Below are 23,073 nucleotides of genomic sequence, written 5' to 3'. Positions count from 1 at the left end.
TGAATTTAATAGTGTTTAATGTTTTGCTTATTACTCATAAAATTCAAGACTGTAAACCTCCTCTTAAAAATCTTTTAAAGCAATTTGTAAAATTAAAAATAACCCCAAAAAACAGGAATGATGCCACTTCAAAAAGATGTTGTGTTATATTTGTTTTCCAAGAATGAACTATTTCATTATTATGAATAAGGTAACAGTGGTACCAAAGGAAGACCAAATCTACGGCATTCAAAATGTCAATTGAAGAGTGTTTCATCTTACCTCACTCAAGCCAAGAACTCACACGGGCAAGACAGCTATTCTATATGTCATCTCTTTGATGAATCTATCTATTCCTCCATCCATCAGTTCATCTTGTTCCATTTTGATAGCAAGCTACCCTTTCACTCATCGTCTTTATAAAGTCTTCTGACAGAAGGTTTCCATGTTACATTAATTGTTGGATGGATGACCAGATAGATGAGCAGGTTGGTGAACAGCCAGGTAAATTATTCATTCGTATTATTTTTTAATTTGAGTGGTACCTAAGTTGCTGAAAACGTCTATCTTGTTTGGAATAAAGGAAGAAAGCTATATTGTCTCAAGTGTTACACTGCACAATTTCATTTCCTAACACAAAGTGTAAAGACTAAATTTCCTTTCACTTTAGTAAAAACATGCCTCTACCCTTCTAGCCTAAAAACATCCAGTGCTTTGAGAGTGTCTAAACGCTCAAATGTTGTCTCTTTTGGACCCTACTGCACGTGTGATTGTTTTTTAACAAAGCAGCAATATCCACAAAAGGTAGACTTCCGTTCAAAACTTCAGGATAGCTTACAAATGACAGTGCCTTAGCATGCTTATAAGCTCAAACTCGGAGAAGCAGTGACATAAAATAAAAGATTTGGTGGAAAACCAAAAAGGAAAAAAAACCAACCCAAAACAAAAGCACAAAAGAAAACGGAGGTGGGTTTCTCAAGCACATGAATTGCATCAAGGAATTAAACATGCATCTGTTTGAACAAAATTGAGGCAATCATTGTCTTTAGTGTTAAAGGGACTTTAGCAATTCAAACTTACCAAAATTATCCTCTTTTTAGTGTTAAGCTTTATTTTTTTATTTTTATTTTGATCTTGTAAATTAACAGGGCAACCCACTGAGACTCAATAAGCATTTTCTGTAGACCTTTACCTTAAAATTTATTTACAAGTTAGCTGAATTAACTGTTCCATTAAACCCTGATGGTCAAAAAAATATTTCTGTTTTAGTTACACAAATATTTTTGTCTTGCTTTCCAAATACTCCAGCTTTAGTTACAAACATCACACCCTTGTAGACTAAACCTGAAAAGTGGGCAACACTGTCAGCTCTCATTGAATTCAACGAGAACTGAGTGTGCACAACACTTTGCAGGATCAGACCCTTACATAAAAATATTTTACTGTAATTAGCCACATCCTTCATGACCTTGACTTAATTCATACTGGCTAAACCAATTTGTTAATTCAGCTGAAGATAGAAGTTTGAAACGGAACATAAATTATATTTTTCCAATCCTACAAAACACTGGGTTTCCCTCTTGGAAAATTTGGTAACAACCAAAGTCTAAGTGAGCACAGAAAATGCAAGATCTGAGTTCAAAGGTCACCCTCTTTTATCAGCAGTACTTTCTTAAAAGGAAACAAGAGAAGATCATGTTCTGCTTTTTCTAGACTTCAAGGCGAGGAGTTAGTTACAGTGATTATTTTTTTTTTTTTTTAATATCACATTTAGTATAGAGGGAGAAGATTTTCCTGACTTAAGCTCCACTGTATTACCCAGAGCCCAGTCCAAACCTTGCTGAAATCAGTAAGAGTTATTCCATTACCTTCACCAGGCTTTGGAATGGCTTTACATCCAAGATCTTTTTTTTCGCCTCCAAATTCCTGATAAAAAAACATTACTGTTCTGACACAAGTCCCATTTCAACTGAGTGTATGCAGAACTCTCACTCAAGCCAGGTGGACTTATGCACATTAACAAGTATTTGCTGAACTGAGGCCAATTATTCCAGGCAAACCCACAAAATTAAGTAGCGCTGCCCGAGATTAAGTTAGGGAAGAATCTGACCCATAATTTAGACAAATTTGAGTGTTCAAACTGTACTCCAGACAGAGCATAAAGCAACAGAACAATCATCCTTCTCTGTCTCCCTCACTGTAGTTTATATGAAAATGTTAAAAAACGTTTTCTTTACAACATTTTTTAAAATTGTTTAATTATCTTAATACAATTAGGATATACATAGCCATAGTGGCTAATCACACTAATGAGAAAAAAGAAACTTACAGGAAGCGGGTTAACAATTAGGTTTGAAAATTTTTTAAGGAAACCTTGATAATAAAGATATAAATGTAGTTTAAAAACAAATCAAAATAGGAAAATCATGCAGTGGTTAAATTGCCATAATACATGTTGTTGCTCTTCGCTCTTCTTCATTTTGTTTTTTTAGAAAACGTCTCCTGAATTTTTGCTTGTTTGTTTGTCATTACTATGATAGCAAGCTTAGAATTTCGTCCCTTTAACTGCATTTTAATAGCAATGTATTATAGCATGATTTATCAACATATGGCAGGTGGAAGCTGACACAAATTATAATGAAAATTAAAACAGTCATTTATGCAGCAGGCGATTATCATTTAAGAAACATTTATTTGCAGGCTTTAAAAATGAGGGTTTAGAATCAAATGGGTTTAAAATGAAAGTTTTAATGACTGTTACCTTTTTCCTGCAGCCACTCCTCTACGGGCCGGTTATATTTGAAGGGGATTTTCTGTTTTACCATTTGGAACCGTTCACTATCAGTGTTGCCTTTAAAGTTTAAAAAACAGCTTAAAAACAATCTGAAAAGTCAATGAAATAGTTAAAACATCCTAGATCTTTTGGGTTTTTTTATGACCTTATTTAGCTATAAATAAATAAGTGCGTGTGTGTGTGTACATATATATATTTGAAAAGAGAGATTTTTATCTTTAGTAAGGTGGAGAATAGTTATACATCCCAATTGCCTGAGGTTCTGGAAGGTCGAAGAAGTTAAATCCTAAGAAAAAGATATCTCTGATTCTCCTCAGAGTATTTGTTTATCCAAATTGGTTAGAAGGCATGTGTAATTTGTCTGGGACATGAGACCTTGAATGAACTCAGTGCCATGAGTTAAAACATTTTGATCAGGCTCTAGATTTGACTGTGCAAGGACGTGGCACAATATGTCTGTCACACAAACACACATTTAGTAGTACTTTGATAAACCTTCTTGTAGTAAAAGACATGTTAGGACTAGAAACCCAGTAAACAGATTAAAAGAAAGGAAGGAATTGTATGAAATCGATGCTGAAAGGATGTAATAGAAGTAGTTTAAAAAAAACCTGTGAGTGGGAAGATAGATAGAAAAAAAGGGAAGTAAAATTTAAAAAGAGGAGGAGCTGTAAATTACAGGCTTGTGTCCAGTTACCAAAGTCTTGGGCCTGTTGCCAGAAGAAAACAGAAGCTCAGAAATGAATCTAAATGAAAGCAGAAATAATTGCCCAAGATGTAAATTCTGGCAAGTGCAGTTCCATTGTTCCGTGTTGATGGATAATAGAATTATCCAGTAAAGTGTGTTTTGGAGGAAAGCTCTTATCACTCGCACAGTACAGAGAGGAATAGGATTAACACAAAGTCTTTGTTCAAATTCCCTGGCTACTGAAAGATTGTACAGGTCAGACGGGGTGGGTCAACCTCTAGTAGAAAGGAGCAGCTCGGTTTGACAGTGTTAGGAGTGACAGTAAACCAGTGCCGTCATTCTGCTTTTTCATTTTCTTCAGCTACAGTCGCTTTCTGACTCATTCTAGTTTTTGCTTCATGTATTGTTTTAATAAAAACTCTTCAGTCAGACAAGCATAAAAAGGGTGCATCTTTTACAAACTTAATTATAATATTTTAGAAAACTAGAGTAAGCCCCCAGCTTACTGAAGTAATGCTACCATAAACAGAAGTTCGCTAGATCAGGAGTGCTCCAATACAAGTTTTGAATAAATGGCAAGAGTCGAGCAACTGCTCTGTGTGATTTGCAGTACTGCTTTTAAAATTCCACATATAAATAACATAATGTGGCTTCATATTTATTTGACTTTCTGAAACAGATGCTGGAATCTTTTTTCAATGTAAAGACACATCAAGGCAAAACATATATATGACTAACAGTTGGCAAGATGCTCCACCCAGTCAACAGCAGACACTTTCACGCTGCAAGCAGTATGACTGGTAAATCTCATGTGCTAGATAATCCTTACTGTGTAGCTGTTGCTCAGAAATGCTGCCAGTCTGTATGAGGTCCCTGCTGATCACAGCCATCCTCTCCAGCATCAGCTCGTTACTGCTGACTTTCTGGGACAGGTGAGAGGCTTTATAGTGACAGACTGGCTATAATCCCATAAGGATTCACATGTAATAAAGCACAGACCTAATCTTGAAGGGTATTTGTAAAAATCACCACTGTGTCTCTTTAAGTCCAGCTGTAACGAAGACAGCAATTTGGATTTGGATTAATAACTCCAATTGTAACAATGAACATTTAGGAGCCTTGCTGCTTATTTGGGGAAACAGGTCAAACAAAGCAAAAACATTTAAGAGCAGCTTTATTGGCCTGATTCCTTACTACCTTCCTGGAAAGCCATCTACTTTTTTCCTTCCGTGTAACAGATCCATTGTGGAAAACTGCTACTTCCCATCATAGAAAGATCTAATTAAGCACTAGCTGACACACACTAATATATAGGTTTCTCTATCCTACCTCAGATGCCTGCTATGTACCATTGGTTACTCAGATAAAGCAGACAGAAAAGATAAAATACTGGAAACACACTCTGTCAGTCATTTATCAAATAGTATTAAACAATGAACCGTGGTGGCCTGGAGTCACTCACAGACATTAAGTCACCTTTAAGTACATTCCCAGCTTTCATAATTCATATCAGCACCAACAAAACATACCAATAGTCAGTTCCGTACTTCTATGAATACAGATACATAAACGTAAAATTTGAATCATGTTCAGTGTAGGATCTAAGAAAAAAAATTGATAAAGAGCAGCTGAGGTAAGATAAACAACAAAAAAACCCCACCTACAGCTAAAAAGACAGAAATATTAAGAAAACAACTATTTTTGATCTGTTTATTAATAATAAGTTGATGACTAATGAAAGCTGGGGTCACACAGGTCAGTTTTCTCAATTTCTTAACCTGAAGGATAGATCCCTTTCCTGCAAGTTCTCCTGTTTGTTTAAGCCTAAGGGAAGTTTACAGTCACAGGACAGGGAAAGCAGACCTGCTGATTTGGGGAGAGCAGAAACAAAAGTAATTAAGTCACGCTCACTACAACAACAATTTCTTTTTTTAAGGTCAGTTAGCAAGGCATTCTGCTTATCCATTAGACCTTTTCTCAACACATTAATCCATACTCTCCTTCACCAAACCAGCAAAATCTCTTAAATGTAATCATAGAAACCCTGCATCTCCTTTGAGATATTTTTGGTCTGTTGCAGGGTGCCTATTTTTCTCTGTGTAAGAAAGGAATACTGAAAGAAAACTTGGGAGGTGTTTCAGTGGGACTTAAAGACCCTAAATTTGTTTGCGAACTCCTAAATTTCTCTGTCAACTCAGACTTGAAAACTTAGACAGAGTCTGCTACTACATCTATATTGCATATGATACAGAAAGTTATGATTTCAGTAGAAATGGAGGTTATTCTTCACTTTATAGAGTATGTTCTGAGTAAAGACTTAGATGAGTTCATTGAAATCTTAATGTTGATGGGCAAGAACATTTTCTATATGGCCAAAGAAATTCTGTAACACACTTTACTCGGAACAAAAAACTCCACTGGCTTTACTCGGTATGTACATAAGCAACCTTTTCCTGCAGGCAATGAGATCTTTTTCAGAATAAAGAATGATCCACAGTTCACAGGAAAACAAGAGTCAGCCAGTGGCTGGCATGAAGTGCTTCTTCCTCTGTGTGAAGGGCTGACCGTAGAACAGAAAAAAAAATTAGTGGATTGAAATTTCTCATAAGTAGGGCATCTGACAAGAGCAGGCCAGGAAGACTAAGACAAAAAGGAAGTGGGACAACAAAGGAAGACATGAGAGGGAAAAACGGATTTCTTATAATACAGCCCTAGACCTTCAAGAAAGCCAGAAATGACAACTATTCCCCACCACATCTTTAAAGACTTTTTTAAAAAAATCAGGTTTAATTTAATTTTATTATTATTATTAGGCAGATATATTCAGCAAGATTAAAATACGTATAAAAATCATACCTTTAAAAGCCATGAAAAATGGAAGGACATTAGAAAATTCAAATAGGTTTAAATTGCAACATTATTGCCTGATCTTTCTTGTTTTGTCTTTAAATTTTATTTCAGACATTAGTAAGAATGATTTTTAAAAACATGTGCATGAGAATGTGTTCACTGATATACCCAGTTACAACATTCAGTTAAAGAACAAGTTTTCCACTGTAGAGCACTTGAGATAGTCATTAAATATCAATAAAACCATATAATCATTAAATTAACATTGACTTTGAGTTGTGCTTTAAAAAAAATAAACACAGCATTTGATGTGAGAGTTCGAAAAGGAAATATCATGGTTTGCAACACGAAGTAACATAAGTTCAACATGGATTAAGCTCATCGGACCTCTGACAGCTGAGCCATGATGTGATTAAGGGGGATTCTTGTCCATCTTCATACATAGGAATTTTCAGTAACAATCCTTTTGTGACCTCAATGCAATGCCTTTCTAGAGTTGAACAATACACATGTTCAAACAATCCCTTCACGGAACTAATCTAGACACCTCCCTTTTTCTCTCTGAGTCCAGCTCTGATTCAAGGCTGTACTTCAGAGAACAATACACAGGACAGAGAGCCATTTAAATTTATTTTAGAAAATACACTTGATCCCATAGTTCTTTTGCATTCAGAATCAACGTGGGTCTCAAAGGTCTGCAGGATATAATTTGTTACAGTAAAGTTGTGTTGATTAGTTTTGCTACTTGTGATTTACTGAATATTTTTCCTCCCATAGGTTCTAGATGCTTAAATAATACAAGTGCCGACAGTAACTGCTCATTTAAAATAATTTTCCCCTTTTTCTTAATCTGCATAAATTCCTGTATATCAATATGACATTATCTGCTTCACGACTTAGCTTTTTCTAAAGAACTGTTGTTCAGAAATGCATCCCTTCACCTACATTTTCTCCTTTCTCATGCAAAATTCTATAGCACAGCCAGATCTGGATCTGTGAAGACTGGGATAAAACAAGTCTTTTATTCCATTTAGTACTCATATGTACGATTAACAGAAATCCTGCTGCATCTCCCAAGTATCACACAGACCTCAGTTTTCCAGCAAACCGATAAGCCACCAGGCTCTTAAGACCCTAAGGATTTTACTGGTAACATTTTGAAATCTGGATCCCTGAATCTTGTTTAACCTGAATATTCAAAATATTTCGGACACCACAGACATTCCCGAGGACTAAATATTTTGGAGATTAATCTGGAAGATCATCTCTATTTTTTCTGTTTGTCCCTCTTCCCCCCCCAAAAATCTGGCACCTCAGTCATAAAACCCAGAGCCAGCTGGTTATATATGATCGGTTGCCAGTTTTCTGTCTTTTTTCTGGAGCCCTCTATATCCCTGCTCCATGGACTACCTGATCAAGATAAACAGATTAGATTAATTTCTAGCTTTAGCTCTTGATAATCTTCAACCTAGATCAAACTAAAATGGGAAAAAAAAAATCAACAGAATTTGCTTGTGCTAATCACTATTAGCAGTTCCAAAAGGAAATGCTTTTGATACAGTGGAACAATCCAGAGGGAGACAGTTTAAATTTGCTCATGGGCAAAGTAGGATTTTCTTCCAAAACCCTTCAATGTTGGATGATGTTTCGCTTTTCCATTCATGGTTCCTTTAAGAAAACAAACAATCTTTATTGCATTAAGCTTATTTCTAAACCAACGTGGATTCTTAAGCCAAAGAAAGTAAAAGAGCAATTGAAGCTCTGAAAAATGTTGCTTCTTGGCCTAGATACCAATCATGATGATTTACTGCCTCTTTGGTGTGAAAGAGAAAAGCTGAAAGGTTCCAGCACATTGCACTGGGCAGAAAGAAAGCACTCGCTTCCAGGTGGAATATTAATCCAACCTGATGTGTTGTCAAATCTGTGAAGATGCTAAAAAGAATACTATAAGAAAACATTCATCTGTCCTAAATTAATGCCAAAGGCTGTTTTATGAAGAGAGACTACAGCAGCAATGTTTTCTTCATTGCTTGTAAGTCTCTAAAAAGAATGAGACATTTTATCTAATGAGCAGTTATTAAATGAAAGGAGATACGGTTGATACTAACGATTTAAGAAAACATTTTTGTATCAGTGCTCAAGGTTTAAACTGATTCCACCTCTCTCTCCCTTATTGTAGATGGAGTTTCAGTAGGAGAAGGGCTACTAAGCAGTTAGCGTTTGATAGCTCAGTTCAGCCAGTGGCCTTTCATGTCAGCTCCCTTTGAGTTTTTATGGATCCCCACAATCTTGCTAAGATGTGCATACACTTAATTGACATCAGTATGGGAGGGGGGCATACTAGCCTGCTAGTCTTCAAAGTTTACCTTTGAGGGCTAAATCCTCTACTGACGTAAACTGACTCTGTTCAATTCAGCCCCAAAACTCCTTTTGAGCTGATGCTGTGTGCCCTGGAAGAAGAGACTCACATGCATCATTTTTTCCTAATAACTGATAAAGGGCACAAAAGCTTCAGAAGTGTGTTTGTGACTGGCACACACTGAGCCTCTTTAATCACTTCTGTTTTCAGGCAGCTGCACTTAAAAACTTACAGTATACTTATTTGTCCCATTTTCACATTTCCTTAAGTACATATTTTGCTCTAAATACTGGAAAGTAAACCATCATTTGTTCACATTTTGTATTCAGCTAGGAAACTGAGACAAGCCTATTAGCAAAGTTCATATTTAGGACTAGAACCTTCTTCTCCCATAAATCATGAAGGAATAACAACACTACAATTAACTTTAGAATCAGGCCTGTTTATGTATAGCTGTTGGCTTTGTTGTGTTACTGAAAGACCATATTGTGGTTTATGTTATGTAACATAGAGAATGTTTGCATCAAACCATGTAAGAAATCTCTACTCACAGCAATTTTTTATCAAACACTTGAAAAAAGTCCAAACCTGAAACCACAGATGTGGCTTATACAGAAATGAAACAGGATGGCCATGCAACTAAACAAAATACTTATAAGGCAGGTGATCTGGAGTCTTTTAGCTACCACAAACCATCCCTCTACAAATTCTTCCAAAGCATCAGTTTTGCCTTGTGTAACAAGGGGTGCTATGGGAGATTAATTCAAATTTGGGATTTTATTTCATTTGAAGGGACTGAAGAATAGCCAAGTGTTGACGTTCTTTATCTTTGCTTCAGCTCTTGGATATTATGGTTTTTTCCTCTGCTTTCACTGGTCAATAAAGTTGCATCTTTTGCTACTGAATTCTCATTTTATTTCTTGTCCTCATTTTCCCCTTAGTCCTGGATGCCCTTGACTTCATCTTCAATTCCCTCTGATCACATTGTTTGCTGGGAGCCACACCTTTCCTTCCGTTCATCTCACCGTGGACTAGAGTTAAAAGCTGACCTTCACACTGCCACTCTCCTCAGCTCACTGCCCTCATGACAAAAGACAATGAGGTCTTGGTAACATAAGTACTAAAAATAGGAGAGAGAATTACCAAGAAAGACTACAACAGCAAACGTTACTCAGGCAACTGCAGTTGTTTCTAAGTTTCTACTGCCTCAACCAAAAGCTTTACACCACTGACACTCTCTATTTTATCTTTTTTTTTTTTTTTTTTAGCCCAAAAAACGTGAAGTCCTTATTCAAAGCAAAGCAGCATTCAGGCCAAAATCATTGGGAAATTCGGAGACAAGCTAGGAGATTAGAGTTGAAATGTCTGTCCACAAGGTGCAGCTAACATAGGCCACTGTGACATTGATAAGACTAAGGAAGACATTGACAAGTCATCTAATTCGCCCCTCTGCCCCAGGACAAGATCAGTAACATTTCAACCTGCCTTAGATTAATCTTTCAATCCTGCCTTGGATGACTGAGAAAATGAGTGCATTGTCCTTAATAATCTAACGCAGAAGAACAATAGGAGCAAAACAAAAAGAAGACTCAGACTAGCAAAGGTGAAGAAGGTTAATCAAACTTTCAAGCTTTTTCAAATGCGCAAAAGAAAAAAAAAGTTAGTCTTGTGAGAAATGTGATTCAGGTCTTATTTTATAGGAGCAAATTGTTATGAAACATTTCAGCCCTATATAAACTGAGGTCATGGGCATGAGATAAAAGCAGTCTCTCTTTTGACTTATGTTGGAAAACTGAACTAGTGTACAGTATAGAGAAAGCAGTTATCAGTTCAACCTTTTTACAGATATGAAACAATTTGAGTGTCTACTAGATCTTTGAGATGTTTTGTAAGTAATGTGCAAATTATTGTTTTTTCACTGACCACGTCCCAATTAAGCCCCGTATCAGGCAGCCAAGGCTAAAGTGTCTATTAAAGAACAACTGAAACTACATATTGATCTTTCCATTTTAAACAAGAGCAAATTTCATTTTGCAGGAAGAGATATGAAACAAAGATCAGAATAAAATCCACTGCTACTGTCCCCACATCCCACTTCTTTGATTCCTTTGGAAAAGGTCAGATCTGATTTATATAGCCCAATGGGAACAAGCAGCAATAACCAAATGCCAAAAGCACTTTATTTGTATTGACACTTTAAATTCTATTAAATCCCATTTATCTAAAGATTGCTAATCTGTTCTGTGGATTATGCAAAGTCAGGGCAGAGAAACTGGATCTAGTTTACACGTGTTGGGTGAGTCACTGGAGCTACACATGTGCAGTTACTTTGCTTCCAGGACCAACGTGAGATGGAAAACAGAACAACTGCCTTTGCCTGGTGCAGGATCTGAGGTAAGAAAACCTATGGCCTTACAGCTGCCTCATAAAGAGTCAGTGGCTCACTATCCCATTGCTGCAAACAAGAGCACTCAGGCAGACAGCTAGCCTAGGTCTGACACAGCCAGCACAGAGGTAGGGCTGGAAAAAGCACTGATTCCTGCAGAACCACTTGGGGCTCTGCACGCTGTGCTCCCCATTCAACAGGGGCTCCTCTTTAGGTTCATCGGGCATTACCTCAAAACAAAGACTCCTTGTTGGAAGGTGCCAGCAGGCCGTCCTGTGTCTATGCAGGAATTGGCTCAGTTCCAGCAGGACTTGCAGCCTCTGCCTTGGTGCTGGCAGTGATGGAGCTGGTTTGTCTCCACCAGAAACCTTCAGATGCTTCTGGATCTCATTTCCCTGTGCACATATTACCAGGGAGATAATATGGGGAGCTGAATACACAACAAATAGAGGAAGTATGTACAGTCCATTCCCATGAATACAGTCCTGAGCACAGGGAGGCTGCTCAGTCAGTAACATTAATGAGAGTAATGTCTATAAAGCACTTAGTCAAATGTCACCACTGAGGATTGGAAAGCTAACCAGTTACAAATAGCAGAAAGGTGAAAACCCTGTGGAAGGGGGTAAGTTGTCCCAAGTGAGTTCCAGGACATAACTAAAAGCAAGTAAAAAACTGATGAAAGAAGTTTATTAAGAAGAACTTCCTATCAGAGACAGTGCTACAGTCTCGTCAGGGAAATTCTTGAATTATTTAAAATTTTACTTGATATCAGTTGATCACAGAATGGAATAAATGAGACCAAACAAGCGTTTCCCATCTCTAATTGCTACAAATCAGTGAACTTTGCCTCCCCTAGAAGTCAAGTCTTCTGTTTGCATCAGCTTAGAAAACAGAAAAGAGAATTCCAGGACCCTATAGTGACCCAGTAAGCCTTCTCAAAGACAAGTGCCATTCACAAAGCCAAGACACAAACTAGAGGCACATACAGTGAAAAAATCATTATTGACTAACACTGTGTCAGAAGTAAGGTAGACCCATGGGAAAAGGAACTTGTAGTTTCTGTAGATATGTTTTTCCTACTCCAACCTTTTAAATCAATTTCTTTCTTGGAAGTGACCTGAGTTTTGAAAATTGCTATGGAAATGCTAAGTAGCGAAGGGGTAAAATACCACTCAGTCTGCACATAAGACTGTTATGCAGAATGAATCTCACTGACTATGAATTTGTGGGGCTTAATAAAAAAAATATAGAATATTTTACACATCCAACACCAGACTTTTCAGTCTCCAGAGTGCTCCAGGTACTCAGTAAATAGCAAAGATGCACGTTCACTGACCCAGAAAGGTTTCCATACTCAGTGAAGTGTAGAATATTTTCTATTTAAGTCCCCAAAGACAACAAAAATTGGTGCTTTATCCCGTTTACTGATTGGAAAACTAAGCCACAGAGTGGTAAAAACATTGCCCAAGACTACAGGGAATGGCATCTATAAAGCCAAGGTTGGGATTCAGGAACTTTTGGCCCCCAGTTCCATGAATGGCCCCTTTCACATCTGACCATCCTTTCACACAGTTTCTCTGCTTCAGTCCACAGCATTGGATTTCAGCGACTTTGTGCTTTCCAATGCCTTTTAATGAGCAGGGAGAAGGCTGATGGGGATGCGTGAGCCCCTTCTGTCACTCTATGTCAGCTGTGTCAACCTGGGATTACAGCTGGCACTGTTCTTTCTGCAGGCAATAAGATCAGAAAAGCACAAAGTTGTTGTTCAAGCCTCTGATCCCTCAAGCCAGATGTTTGTTTGCTCATTCTTACGCTCTGTGTGTGTATGTGTGTGTGTATCAGAGACAGGGACAGAGGGAGAGCCAAGGAGGGAGAGAAGAAAGAGAATACATTATAACAACTCGATTTGACCAGGAAAACTGAAACAGAACTAACCCAGGAGAGAAACATAACTATATAAATGTCTAGGAGTTCACTGCAGTGTGCTGTCTAGCAGGATTCTTACTTTCCAGCAATCTTATTTAGCCTGATTCTCTATTTGAGAAATATTTCTTCATCTTACTCTGCACTATACTATACAGCTACATTATATATATATATATATCTCTCATCAGATGACTGAACCAATAATAATTCATCTTATTCTGGCAAAGGAGAAATTTAGCAGAAATTTTTGATGATACTGCTTATGCTTGGTACCTGGGCATTTGTACAGTCACAGAGCACTGGACACAAACAGATGAGAACAGCTCATAATATCTGAGCATTCAGACAGTTAAGATAATCACACTTACATGAGCAGCTGTATGCTTTAGCCCAGAATTGTTAGCGAGACCAAGCTATCGGGATATACCTACATCTCTTGGTATGTAATTACTGTGCCTGGAAAATTGCACAGTGATGATTTTAGCACGAAGAATGCTGGACGTCAAAGAGATACAAGGAAAAAAAAACATGGCTTGGGTCTATGAATGCAATACACATTTTTGCACCATAGTATCTCAGGGACATAGACTCAAAGACCTGTAGTAAGTATAAGAATGTAATCCAAATATTTAGGGAAATCCTTTGGCCCAGGGTTCTTAAATCAGATGCAAGAAGGGTGAGATCAAGTAGGTAGAAAGATGCATTAGTGCCCTATGGACTCTATATCTTGGCAAACTTTATGTCATCATTCTGACATAAAGCAAGCCTAGGATTGGGGAATTGTAAAGCTCATCTCCTCCTGAGTTACATGCCATACTACCATTGTCAAAGGTTAACATGACTTTTTATAAAGATTCACTCTGTGCTGCAAGAATTTCTATTACAAAGAATCCTGGTCTGTAGAATTAAGCTACGAGGAAAGAACTGAGATTTGAGAATCAAGATCATCAATAGAAAAAGAATCAGAGAAATAGAGAAAAATTAGAGATGTCACTAAGGTGGCCTAGGTTTTGTTTTCTCTTGTTTTTTTTAAAATTGTCTTGTAAATTTTGGCTGAACAAGGTGCTCAGAATACAGCAGAGTAACTTCTATCGAATTCCAGCTGGAGAGGGAGTGGGAGTATTTCCACATGATCATGTCCCCCCGGATAAATTAATGAGGGAAAAAACCCACCCTTTGCTTTACAATGGAGTAATACTAATGTAATGAGTGTAGACATGATACAAACACGTACGGCTTATGTGACCTCATATTTCAGGTCACAAACTAAGCATAACAGTAGGATAATTTTTTTTTTTAGAAGGACATCTTTTGGGGCATATTTTTGTTATTGCCATGATGGGTTACTGTAATTCTCTGAGGCATCAGACACTTGGCTGCTCTCCAGCTCAAGAAGCTAATTAGATAGACAAACAGGCTATGGGAAGACAGAATAGAAACCACCCCAAATCCAGAACCATTGGACAGAAGTGTCATTTTGACCATTAAAGCAAATTTTCTTCTGATGCATTTAGTATTTGCCTGTAGATTTGACATACCGGACATCCAGTCTGATTCAGGAAGATGTAAGAATGATGCTACACTAATTCAACTAACAGCATGGAGCAATATAATACATATCTCTGTTCTTTCAGACAGCACTTACAACAAGTTTTCCTCAAATTGTCAGTACTTTCTGATTTCAGTACTTCTTGCTTTTTAATGCAGGCTATAAATAGAGAAAATATTCCAGCAAAATTAAAACTAGTATTGCTTCTGTGGCATGTATTTGCAAGTTAGAACCCCCTGTTATATGACTGTTAAGTAGCACTAATAGAGACTGCTACTTCAGAATGCTTCTTATTCCTTCTCCCCTCTTCCCCAACCTCAAGGGGTATCTGTGCAATCCTAGGTGGGAATTAGATGGTTATGGATTCTTGCATGAAGACACTATTGTGTATGTACCCTTCCTTAGGAAAAATTTTCAGTCCTACTGCCTTTAGATAACGTTGTCCTCTTTGTTCTCCCTGGTTACCTTACATGTCTTCATAAAAAATCATGCATCTCACTCTTTCTTAATGCCAAGCTGACAGAAATACTGGTGTTTGATAGATTACCACTCACATGGGCTTGAGGTGTCTGGTAAAGGTAAGATCACAACTCATGTAGACTGTCTGGGTGCAGTGTGTTGTAAGAGCCTGAGTCAGTTTTGAAAAATGAAACCCTGACAGGAAGGATAAGTACTGGAAGTTGCAATATTGTCACTTTGTTCTTTTTCTCTCCATCTTTCCTCTCCTCCTGTCCTCAGAGACAGAACTCAGAAGACAGACAAGCCCTACAGCACCTCCATGCTGTTTGAGGGTAGGGGCAAAGTGGAAATGAACCACAGTCATACTTCCTGTGGGAAAGCAAAACGTTAAGTACACAGAAGTTAAACTGTGAGAGTAGTGGCAACGTTTACATAACTTATTTATCATGTCAGATCCTATCCCATCACCCACTATGAACACACATGCATTAACATGCATTAACATAGGTGGTTTTGCACAAATTCCAAAGTATGTTTGTCTCTTGGTGACTTAATGTGTGTAGGTTTATATCTCAGTGGATACAGGGGACCAAAAGTGAGTGTTCATATCATGTAGCCGTATTTATCTGTTTTCCAACCTTATAAATATATTATAGATGTTATGGCCCTGCAGTGACAAGCTACAATCAACTCTTGATTTCATCAACTTGTCATGCTTTAATCATCCCTCTTGGCAGATCTTTCAACATATGTCACAGTACTGCCTTCAAAATGTGCTTCTCCAATGCTGTTTTATTAACCCTGTCTTTTTATGTGTCTTAGGCTCATTATGAAATGCGGTAAATCTGTCAAAGGCACTTTACATGCCATCTCCAATTCATGCTGATAGGAAGCATCTGAAAGCTCATTTAAGTCCCACAAAATGAGTACAATATGAAAAATCAAAACCCACAAACAAGTGTATGACAAGAACCCTGGGGATCACATTCAGCCCACAAGGCTAATCAAAATTCAGTGCTCTTGTTCCTAACTCATTACCCACTCACAAGGGCATTTGGATAGGAAAATATTAAGACCGCAGTGGGATCTGGCAGTACCACAAAGCACAACTGCACATCAAGCAATGGGACTTATTAATGACTCCAAGTAGTCAAGTACAAGATCCATGTGCCTCTTCATGGGTTCGCCTTCAGTCAAGCTTCTTACTATTACCTTGGTTTCAGTAGCAGTGAGAAGGAGATGATAATAGCCTCGAGTCTGAAGGAGGGAAGGGAGAGCCAAAGAGGCACAAGAAGACAGAAACCAGAGTTGGGGGGTTGGGCTGGAAAGAAAAGGGAATGAGGAGATGCCAAAATCACTCTGGAAGAGATAGAGGGAATTTGGGGGAGGAGGAGGCAGGCTCTGAAAAGCACAGAGAATAAGTTTTTTCCTCTAATAAGGCTCAGCTACCAAATGTTTGGAAATCACAGAAGTAGTACAACATGAGCCATGCAGGAGTACTGTGCAGGGGCAAGTACAAAGTTAGAAAGGAAGAACTTGTTGCAATATGTCAGACGTCCCAGTTATTTCTGCTTTTGAATTTTTCTTGCTAATGTCCCAATCAGCATTAGACTCTGAATTACTGAACTCTTGAGAACTAATAATCACAATATTGCATAATATTTCCAATACCAAAGCGCATGTCAGCTGAAGAAAGGATATGCACTCTTCTCTTAGATCCTTCAGAGATGCTACTATTAGATCATCCAAACTGATCTTCTCCTTTTTATCTAATGTATTATAAATTAAATAAAGCAAAGTTGGGAGAGGTAATATCCCATATTAGGCCAACTGATCACAGTTAAAAAATACAGACAAGCTTTCAGAAACACAAGACCTTAAAAAAATTACAGATGGAGAAAACGAAAATGTCACTGATAAAAAACCAAGAACAACTTGTATTTCCAGAAATGAGGCTGCTTTTTTCAACTGTATTGGGCTGAGCCATAAAGGCTGTCTTCAGTAATCCTGCCTTTGCTATAATCAAAGACACGTGTTATACTACAGGTATAACACACTACTACTCTGCAATTAAGCACCCTTATTTCCTAGAATATTAGTGTTATCTCTGTTTCACAAACAGGAGGGCTAAATTACCCCCATTCAGATGGTCACCAGGTAACAAAACACAGGAAAGCTGGCTCAGTCCCCTGCTTTTCTCTTGGGAAATCTACTGTCTCCCCGTATTCAGCATAAAGCCAGTGAGATGAACCCAAGCCAGCATGTGTAAAGAATCTGGGTGCAACCTCGTGAGACCTCCTGTTTCAAGGACAAGATAGGGACTAATATATAAAAATCAGCAGTCATGGCTGGGAGCTGTTTTCTACAGCTCCCCTCTATGCTTTACATCAAACAAATCCCTGCTAAATTTTGTCTTTAACAACTACAACAATCACTGCATTATCTGAGGAAATTCCTCATCATAGCAAGCTCTTGTGTGTTTTGTGTAATTCCTTTACAAATAACCTTGAGCCTTGTGTATGTCCTCTTAATATCTCAGGAGAGGATCTCACTTTCTCCTCCTCTCTTCCTCTCCTGCCTACCTCCTCCCAGCCCCCCCAATTATCTCTTGCTGTCTTCTGGGTGGTTATGTTTAATCTCAGGATTAGGCAGAAGCCTGCAGTTTGCCTTGAACAGCTTATCAGCTTCCAAGAGACATTTACAGGGAGAGAAAGACTCCAGTTTTGATAGCAGTAATTGTATTTAGCTTGTAAGATACAAGGCTATTTATCTCACAGCTTGGAAACCACAGAGGGAGAGAAAGAAAATGTTGCTGATAAAAACTAAATAATAAAACCAAAAAGAATGAAGAAAAGAAACAACACCCTCCTCAAAGTCCCTACAGTAGAGGGATGAGATGGGAAACTTCACTGAACAAAAAGACCATACCACTTGTGGAAGGAGATTGAAAATATCAAGGGAAAGGTGGTAAATGGCTTGAGTAGGACAAGAAATGACCTGGAATGACAATTGTGTAAAACTCAGTGAATGTGATTTGTTGAGATGGGTATAACTATTTTTAGAGATACTGAACACCGACACACCATTTAAAGACAGCTGGAGTTGTGGACACCCACATATCTGAAAAGCAAGGCTGCTTTTTGTTTTTCACAGAATCTTACAACAGGACCCATCATGGGTCATGGGGTGTCATACAACACAATATTTAAAACAACTTCAGTTTCCTTACTTATTAAATGCCCTTTTCATTCCATATTTGCAGTTCAGTCCTCTCTTCTCAAAATAGCTCCATGATCCTTTCTCCGACCCCAAATGCCCTGTAAGATCCCTGATGCTGATTTTACTCAAGTTCTCTTTGGCCTACTGTACTACTGCATTTTTAAAACACCTACGGTAGTTTTTGCTGGGTATAAAGGAAAAAAAAATAGGATATAGATATTTTGAACCTTATGAGGCTGCAACCAATATTTTAATTTAGTACAATCAAAAGAACACCCAAGCAGTGCAGATTTAGCATCATCCCACTGAGAAATACTCAGCACTTTGTTAAAATATCCAGTGGTCTTCAACAGCAATACAAAACCCACCACATTTCAATCTGTATCCTTTCAGTCACAGAAGATGACTTAGTAAAAGAAGGATAAGATGGAACCATGCATATCATTCAATTGTATTAAAAGGGGAAGATCAACATAAATATTACACGTTTCCACCACCATAATTCCTTCTCTACAGTTAAAACAAATCAGATGAGACATACAGTATCTAATTAAATTTATAATATATAGGTATTGTATATAATTTCAGCTGTCTCACATCACTTACCTGGTATCAACCAAGCAATTTCAGATCTTCCCACCAAGTAAATGAAAAATATATTGTAGCAAGAGAGACTTCATGCCTTTCACATTTTAGATCGGTAGGGCAATCTAGACCACCATCACTTTAATCTGAGTGTCTGGAAAGCATTTTGTTTCAGGCAACAGCAGGTGAGAAAGAATGACTTTGTCTAACATAGACTACTAAAGACGTAGTTCAGTGAAGACTTTACAGTGAAATAAACCAGCCTTGCTGACAAAGGAAGTCATCCTATCCTTTCCTGTGTCCTGAATGATCATATCCACTCCCATGTGGCCTCTTTTCCTGGGCCAGTTACATGGTGAATGGCATTGGTAAAGCAATCCAGTTGAACAGAGGATGAGAGAGAGTAGAAAACAGAAACCTGCCTATTTAAGCAAATGAGTATGGGAAGGAGTAATGAAAGAATGAGCTCCTCTGTCCAGCTCCAGCTGTATACTATGGTAAGATCCATCTACATCAGCATTTTTGTTTGAATCGGGAGCATTCCTCTGCAGTGTACCTCCAACTCTCTCCATGTGCTACACTGGTTCACATACTGAAATGCTCTCAGGGAATACAAACTGCATTCCTTTCAAATGAAATTAAACCAGAAGACATGCCCCAACTGTTCAGGGGTATTCAGTCCTAGGGACTCAAACTATTCTGAAGGACAACCCCTGTACAGACATCAGGGTCTCAGAACCAACTTTTTATTTTATGGATACTCACTTATCAGGCCACAGGACTTGCCAGAGCAGTCACCAAGTCTCTGGAGTTCTGCTGTCAAGTGCTAACTGTCCAGCTTCCCAAAATCCAACTTTCTCACAAACATGTACTTGAGAGAGAGAACGAAGTAGGGGCACAGAGGATGAAATCTTTTTTCTTTTATTCAGTGCCAATAGAACTGCAAATTAATGTCATTTTAAAGGGCAGAGGCTTCTAAAAGAAGGCTAAGAGATCACTCAAGAGAATGATAAAGGGGAAAAATATAAAATCTGAATTGGGTGGATGAACTAATGAATCCTGATAAGGATCCAGTTATTTAATACTGTCCTATTTCTTATTTTTAAAATGCAGGAATAAAATCCAGGCTACAGTTCTCTTGCTAAATCATGTATTTTTTAAATGGCAATCTCTTCCTGCCTCTCGACTCCCTCCCTTTAATCCTCTCCTTTAAAATACTACTCCAATTAGACTTTATTTTGGTGCACTGATACTCTTGCTTTACAGCTTCTCTTCACCTAGTTTTGTTTCTTTTTCTACTGCACAAAATGTAGTCAGTGCATGGATGAATGAACAGGAATATCATGCTCATTTTGATGTACACTACAAATCTGGCAACACACAACTATTTCTTTGAAATCAAAGATACTGGAGAGAGAAAATTAAATCTCCTGTCTAAGAAATTACGAAAACTTAGGGACTGAGGTATTCCAGTTCTGTGTCAAGACAAAACATTCATTTTTAACCCTTCTGAGAATTGCTGACTCCTTCCCAACACCAGGATTCCTAATTTAAGTCTCCCGTAAAGTGTCTCAAATGAGTTTATTGTAATCTGAAACAAAAATATGTCAGAGGCTCCATCTGCCTGAACGAGCTTTCCTATCTTACCTACACTTGGTCCAAAATGACTTCTACTTCATCACTAAAAAGATGAATTTAGATATAGAGAAGGCTTTCAGCAAGAACATAAAAGCAAGAAAACACCAATGACCAAGTACAATCTGTTATCTGAGGTGTACACCAAAGGGCGAAGGCATGTGAGACAACAGAAGGCAGGCAGTCATGGAACACTGCATTTTAGCGCATGGAAATTCATACATATTTGTTGGCAAAAAGTGTATATCCTGACTGAGAAATATGTTGGGATGATCAGCTCCATGAATTAAGCATCAAGGACCTGGCTATCAGCACAGCCTACTGAAAAAGCCCATCTCCTTATTGTGTACTTCAGGGAGGGCAGAAAGGGCAAAACTAATGCAAATAAATCATAAATGGCCCAATGATTTTGGCTGAATTAAATCGCAACAGATGAATTGCAGAAAGCAGCCCTTGTGCTAATGCGGCTATTTGCCAGGAGCTTTGTCTCAGGTACCTGCACTGGGCCACTGTTCAGAGTCTTACTGCCCAGTAAGAGAAACTCTGGTGGGGCTGGAATGGTACACATGGTGAGAGATCATCCCTAGTGATTGGGATTATTTCAGTCCCAAAATTTACCCAATTTTGCCTCCAGTTTAATTCCCTCCTTTACAATTTCTCTCTAATCCTTTTCCACAGAAGAAAGCATAAAGCTCATGTTACAGGTGACTGAGATGTAATTGGATGCTATAAAAAACAAAATGTCAGCGTCTGAATTGTAAGTTTGTTGCTTTTCCGTTTTCCTTCCACTTCCTTGTCTTTTATATGAAGTTACAAAAATACAGCTTTGGAGTCTTTCAGTCCCATTGGGCTAGTTTCATTTAATTTCAATTTAACTGAAGACTGTGTTTTAAAGAAAACCAATATTCTCTCTCTTTGCTCATTTAATGAATATCTCACTTTTATTTGTACTTTCCATTGAGCAAGTAATTATGAGTCTAATGCATAATCCTTCTACAGGTAATAAAACTCAGAGAGGAGCACAGAACTGCCGTTCAGAACGCAGCCCTGCTGCCTGAAGATTACCTCATGGGTGCTCACAAAGTTTGCTAGTTTGCAAAATTTGCAAGCATTAGGCTGTAGGACTGTGCAGGAAGTCAAATACACATGAAATTGTTCATATGAGAGACATCACAGCATGCCCTGACACGTATGTGCTACAAATGCGATATTTTTTAAACACTACAAATAATTGTGTTTCCAGAATTGAAGTGATCCTATACATAAAATACCAGATTCCTAAGTTATTATTACACAAGTTTGAAACCAATTGCAGTTTCAGCAGTCTCCAGCTGAAAGACGCTGGATTAGCCTGGGTCAACCCAACCACAAAGCTTTTTACAGAGTTGAAACTCTGTTGAACACCAATTTGGAGTTTGCACTCAGTAGGAGCAACTTTAGTGCAAGTTTGGTCTGTGAAAGACAACAAATTACTCATTTCAAAGGCTCCTGTTTTGTTGTCTTTTAAACCATTAATTTCCCAGAAAATGGAACTAATAAGGATTGGTTTCCTGTAGTTATTGGCTTTTCTCATTGAAGCTTTTCCTGAATTTGAGGTATTCATAATGCCTCTTTATTATATGGATATTCTGGTATTTAACATGAATTGAGATCAAGCCACAGTCCTTCCCTTTGGGAGGGCTGGAACATTGCCCCCCTCCCTTGGTTATTTTCCCTAGCCCCATAAGATTTTTTTTTTTTATTTTTTAAAGAATTTTTTTAAACTCAGCTAAAAAATCGGTTTGAAAGAAACTGGAAAAAATTAGGGAGACACATGCACACATACAAAGTGTTATCTCATAAGCCTTATTTTCACAGGGACAGGCTGAAAACTTCATCATCTACAAATAGCCAGAAACTGAAATACATCCATGGAAAGAAAAAGGTGTCTGGAGTATAAAGGTGTTCTTTTCCCTTGGGGAACAACTGCATATACTCAACACTAACCCAGAACATAAGATTAATGCCAATTCTATAAACCCATACATCTTCTAATGAAAACACAGGAATATCTTTAGCCAAGACAGAAGCAGAGGGTACTGAAGTATTCTCTGAGTGTGATTTATTTTCCCTTTAAAAAAAAAATATCTCTAAAGCTATGAGCTGAATATTTTGTTTCTTTACACCAGGGACTTACTATAGTGAGTAACGGAAGAAGAAAATTTATTCATAGGGTTTTTACTGACAATAATTGGCTGCCAACTGGATCAGAAGTATTTTACCACAAAATAATTGATGAAAGGAGCAGAGGAAAGACGCTCAGTTTGGGCCTCCATTAGCCATGCTTCTCTCTCTAACCAATGGATAACAGAGCTAGAATCTTACTCAGCATGTCTGTCATGGCATTCTTGGAAAGCAATTATTTCACAGAAATAAGGATAATTATTAAAATGTACTCTTTTGCATATACATCACCAAAAACTGACAAAGTGTCACACTGAATATGTGGTAGAGATCACAACAGAACAGATCTCTTACAGTAAAAATTTTCTTGTGTAACTTCTGAGTGAGTGAAAGAGATTAAATTATCCCCTTGGAGTAATTTATTAGTGCAACATAAACATAAACAATTTGGATATTTTTCATAATTTGAGGTGAAGTGGTT

At 37.8% G+C, this 23,073-nt stretch overlaps 1 protein-coding gene across 27 annotated transcripts in view; it reads right to left on the bottom strand.

Moving 5' to 3' along the window:
• NRXN3 (neurexin 3) overlaps positions 1 to 23,073 on the bottom strand; it is a 942,294-nt gene that overhangs the window by 109,506 nt on the left and 809,715 nt on the right. For 21 of the 27 annotated variants that reach the window (XM_074149382.1, XM_074149385.1, XM_074149386.1 and 18 more), the window contains one exon: positions 2,741 to 2,830. The exons of the other annotated variants lie outside the window; for them this stretch is intronic. In XM_074149382.1, the coding sequence (XP_074005483.1) occupies positions 2,741 to 2,830 (90 nt within the window). The remainder of the gene's footprint in view (positions 1 to 2,740; positions 2,831 to 23,073) is intronic. 27 annotated transcript variants of the gene reach the window in all.

This window comes from Numenius arquata, chromosome 6 (assembly GCF_964106895.1).
Source record: "Numenius arquata chromosome 6, bNumArq3.hap1.1, whole genome shotgun sequence".
NCBI classification, from domain to species: Eukaryota; Metazoa; Chordata; class Aves; order Charadriiformes; family Scolopacidae; genus Numenius; species Numenius arquata.
Note: the sequence above shows the minus strand (reverse complement) of the source record. Positions and strands in the feature narration are given on the sequence as shown.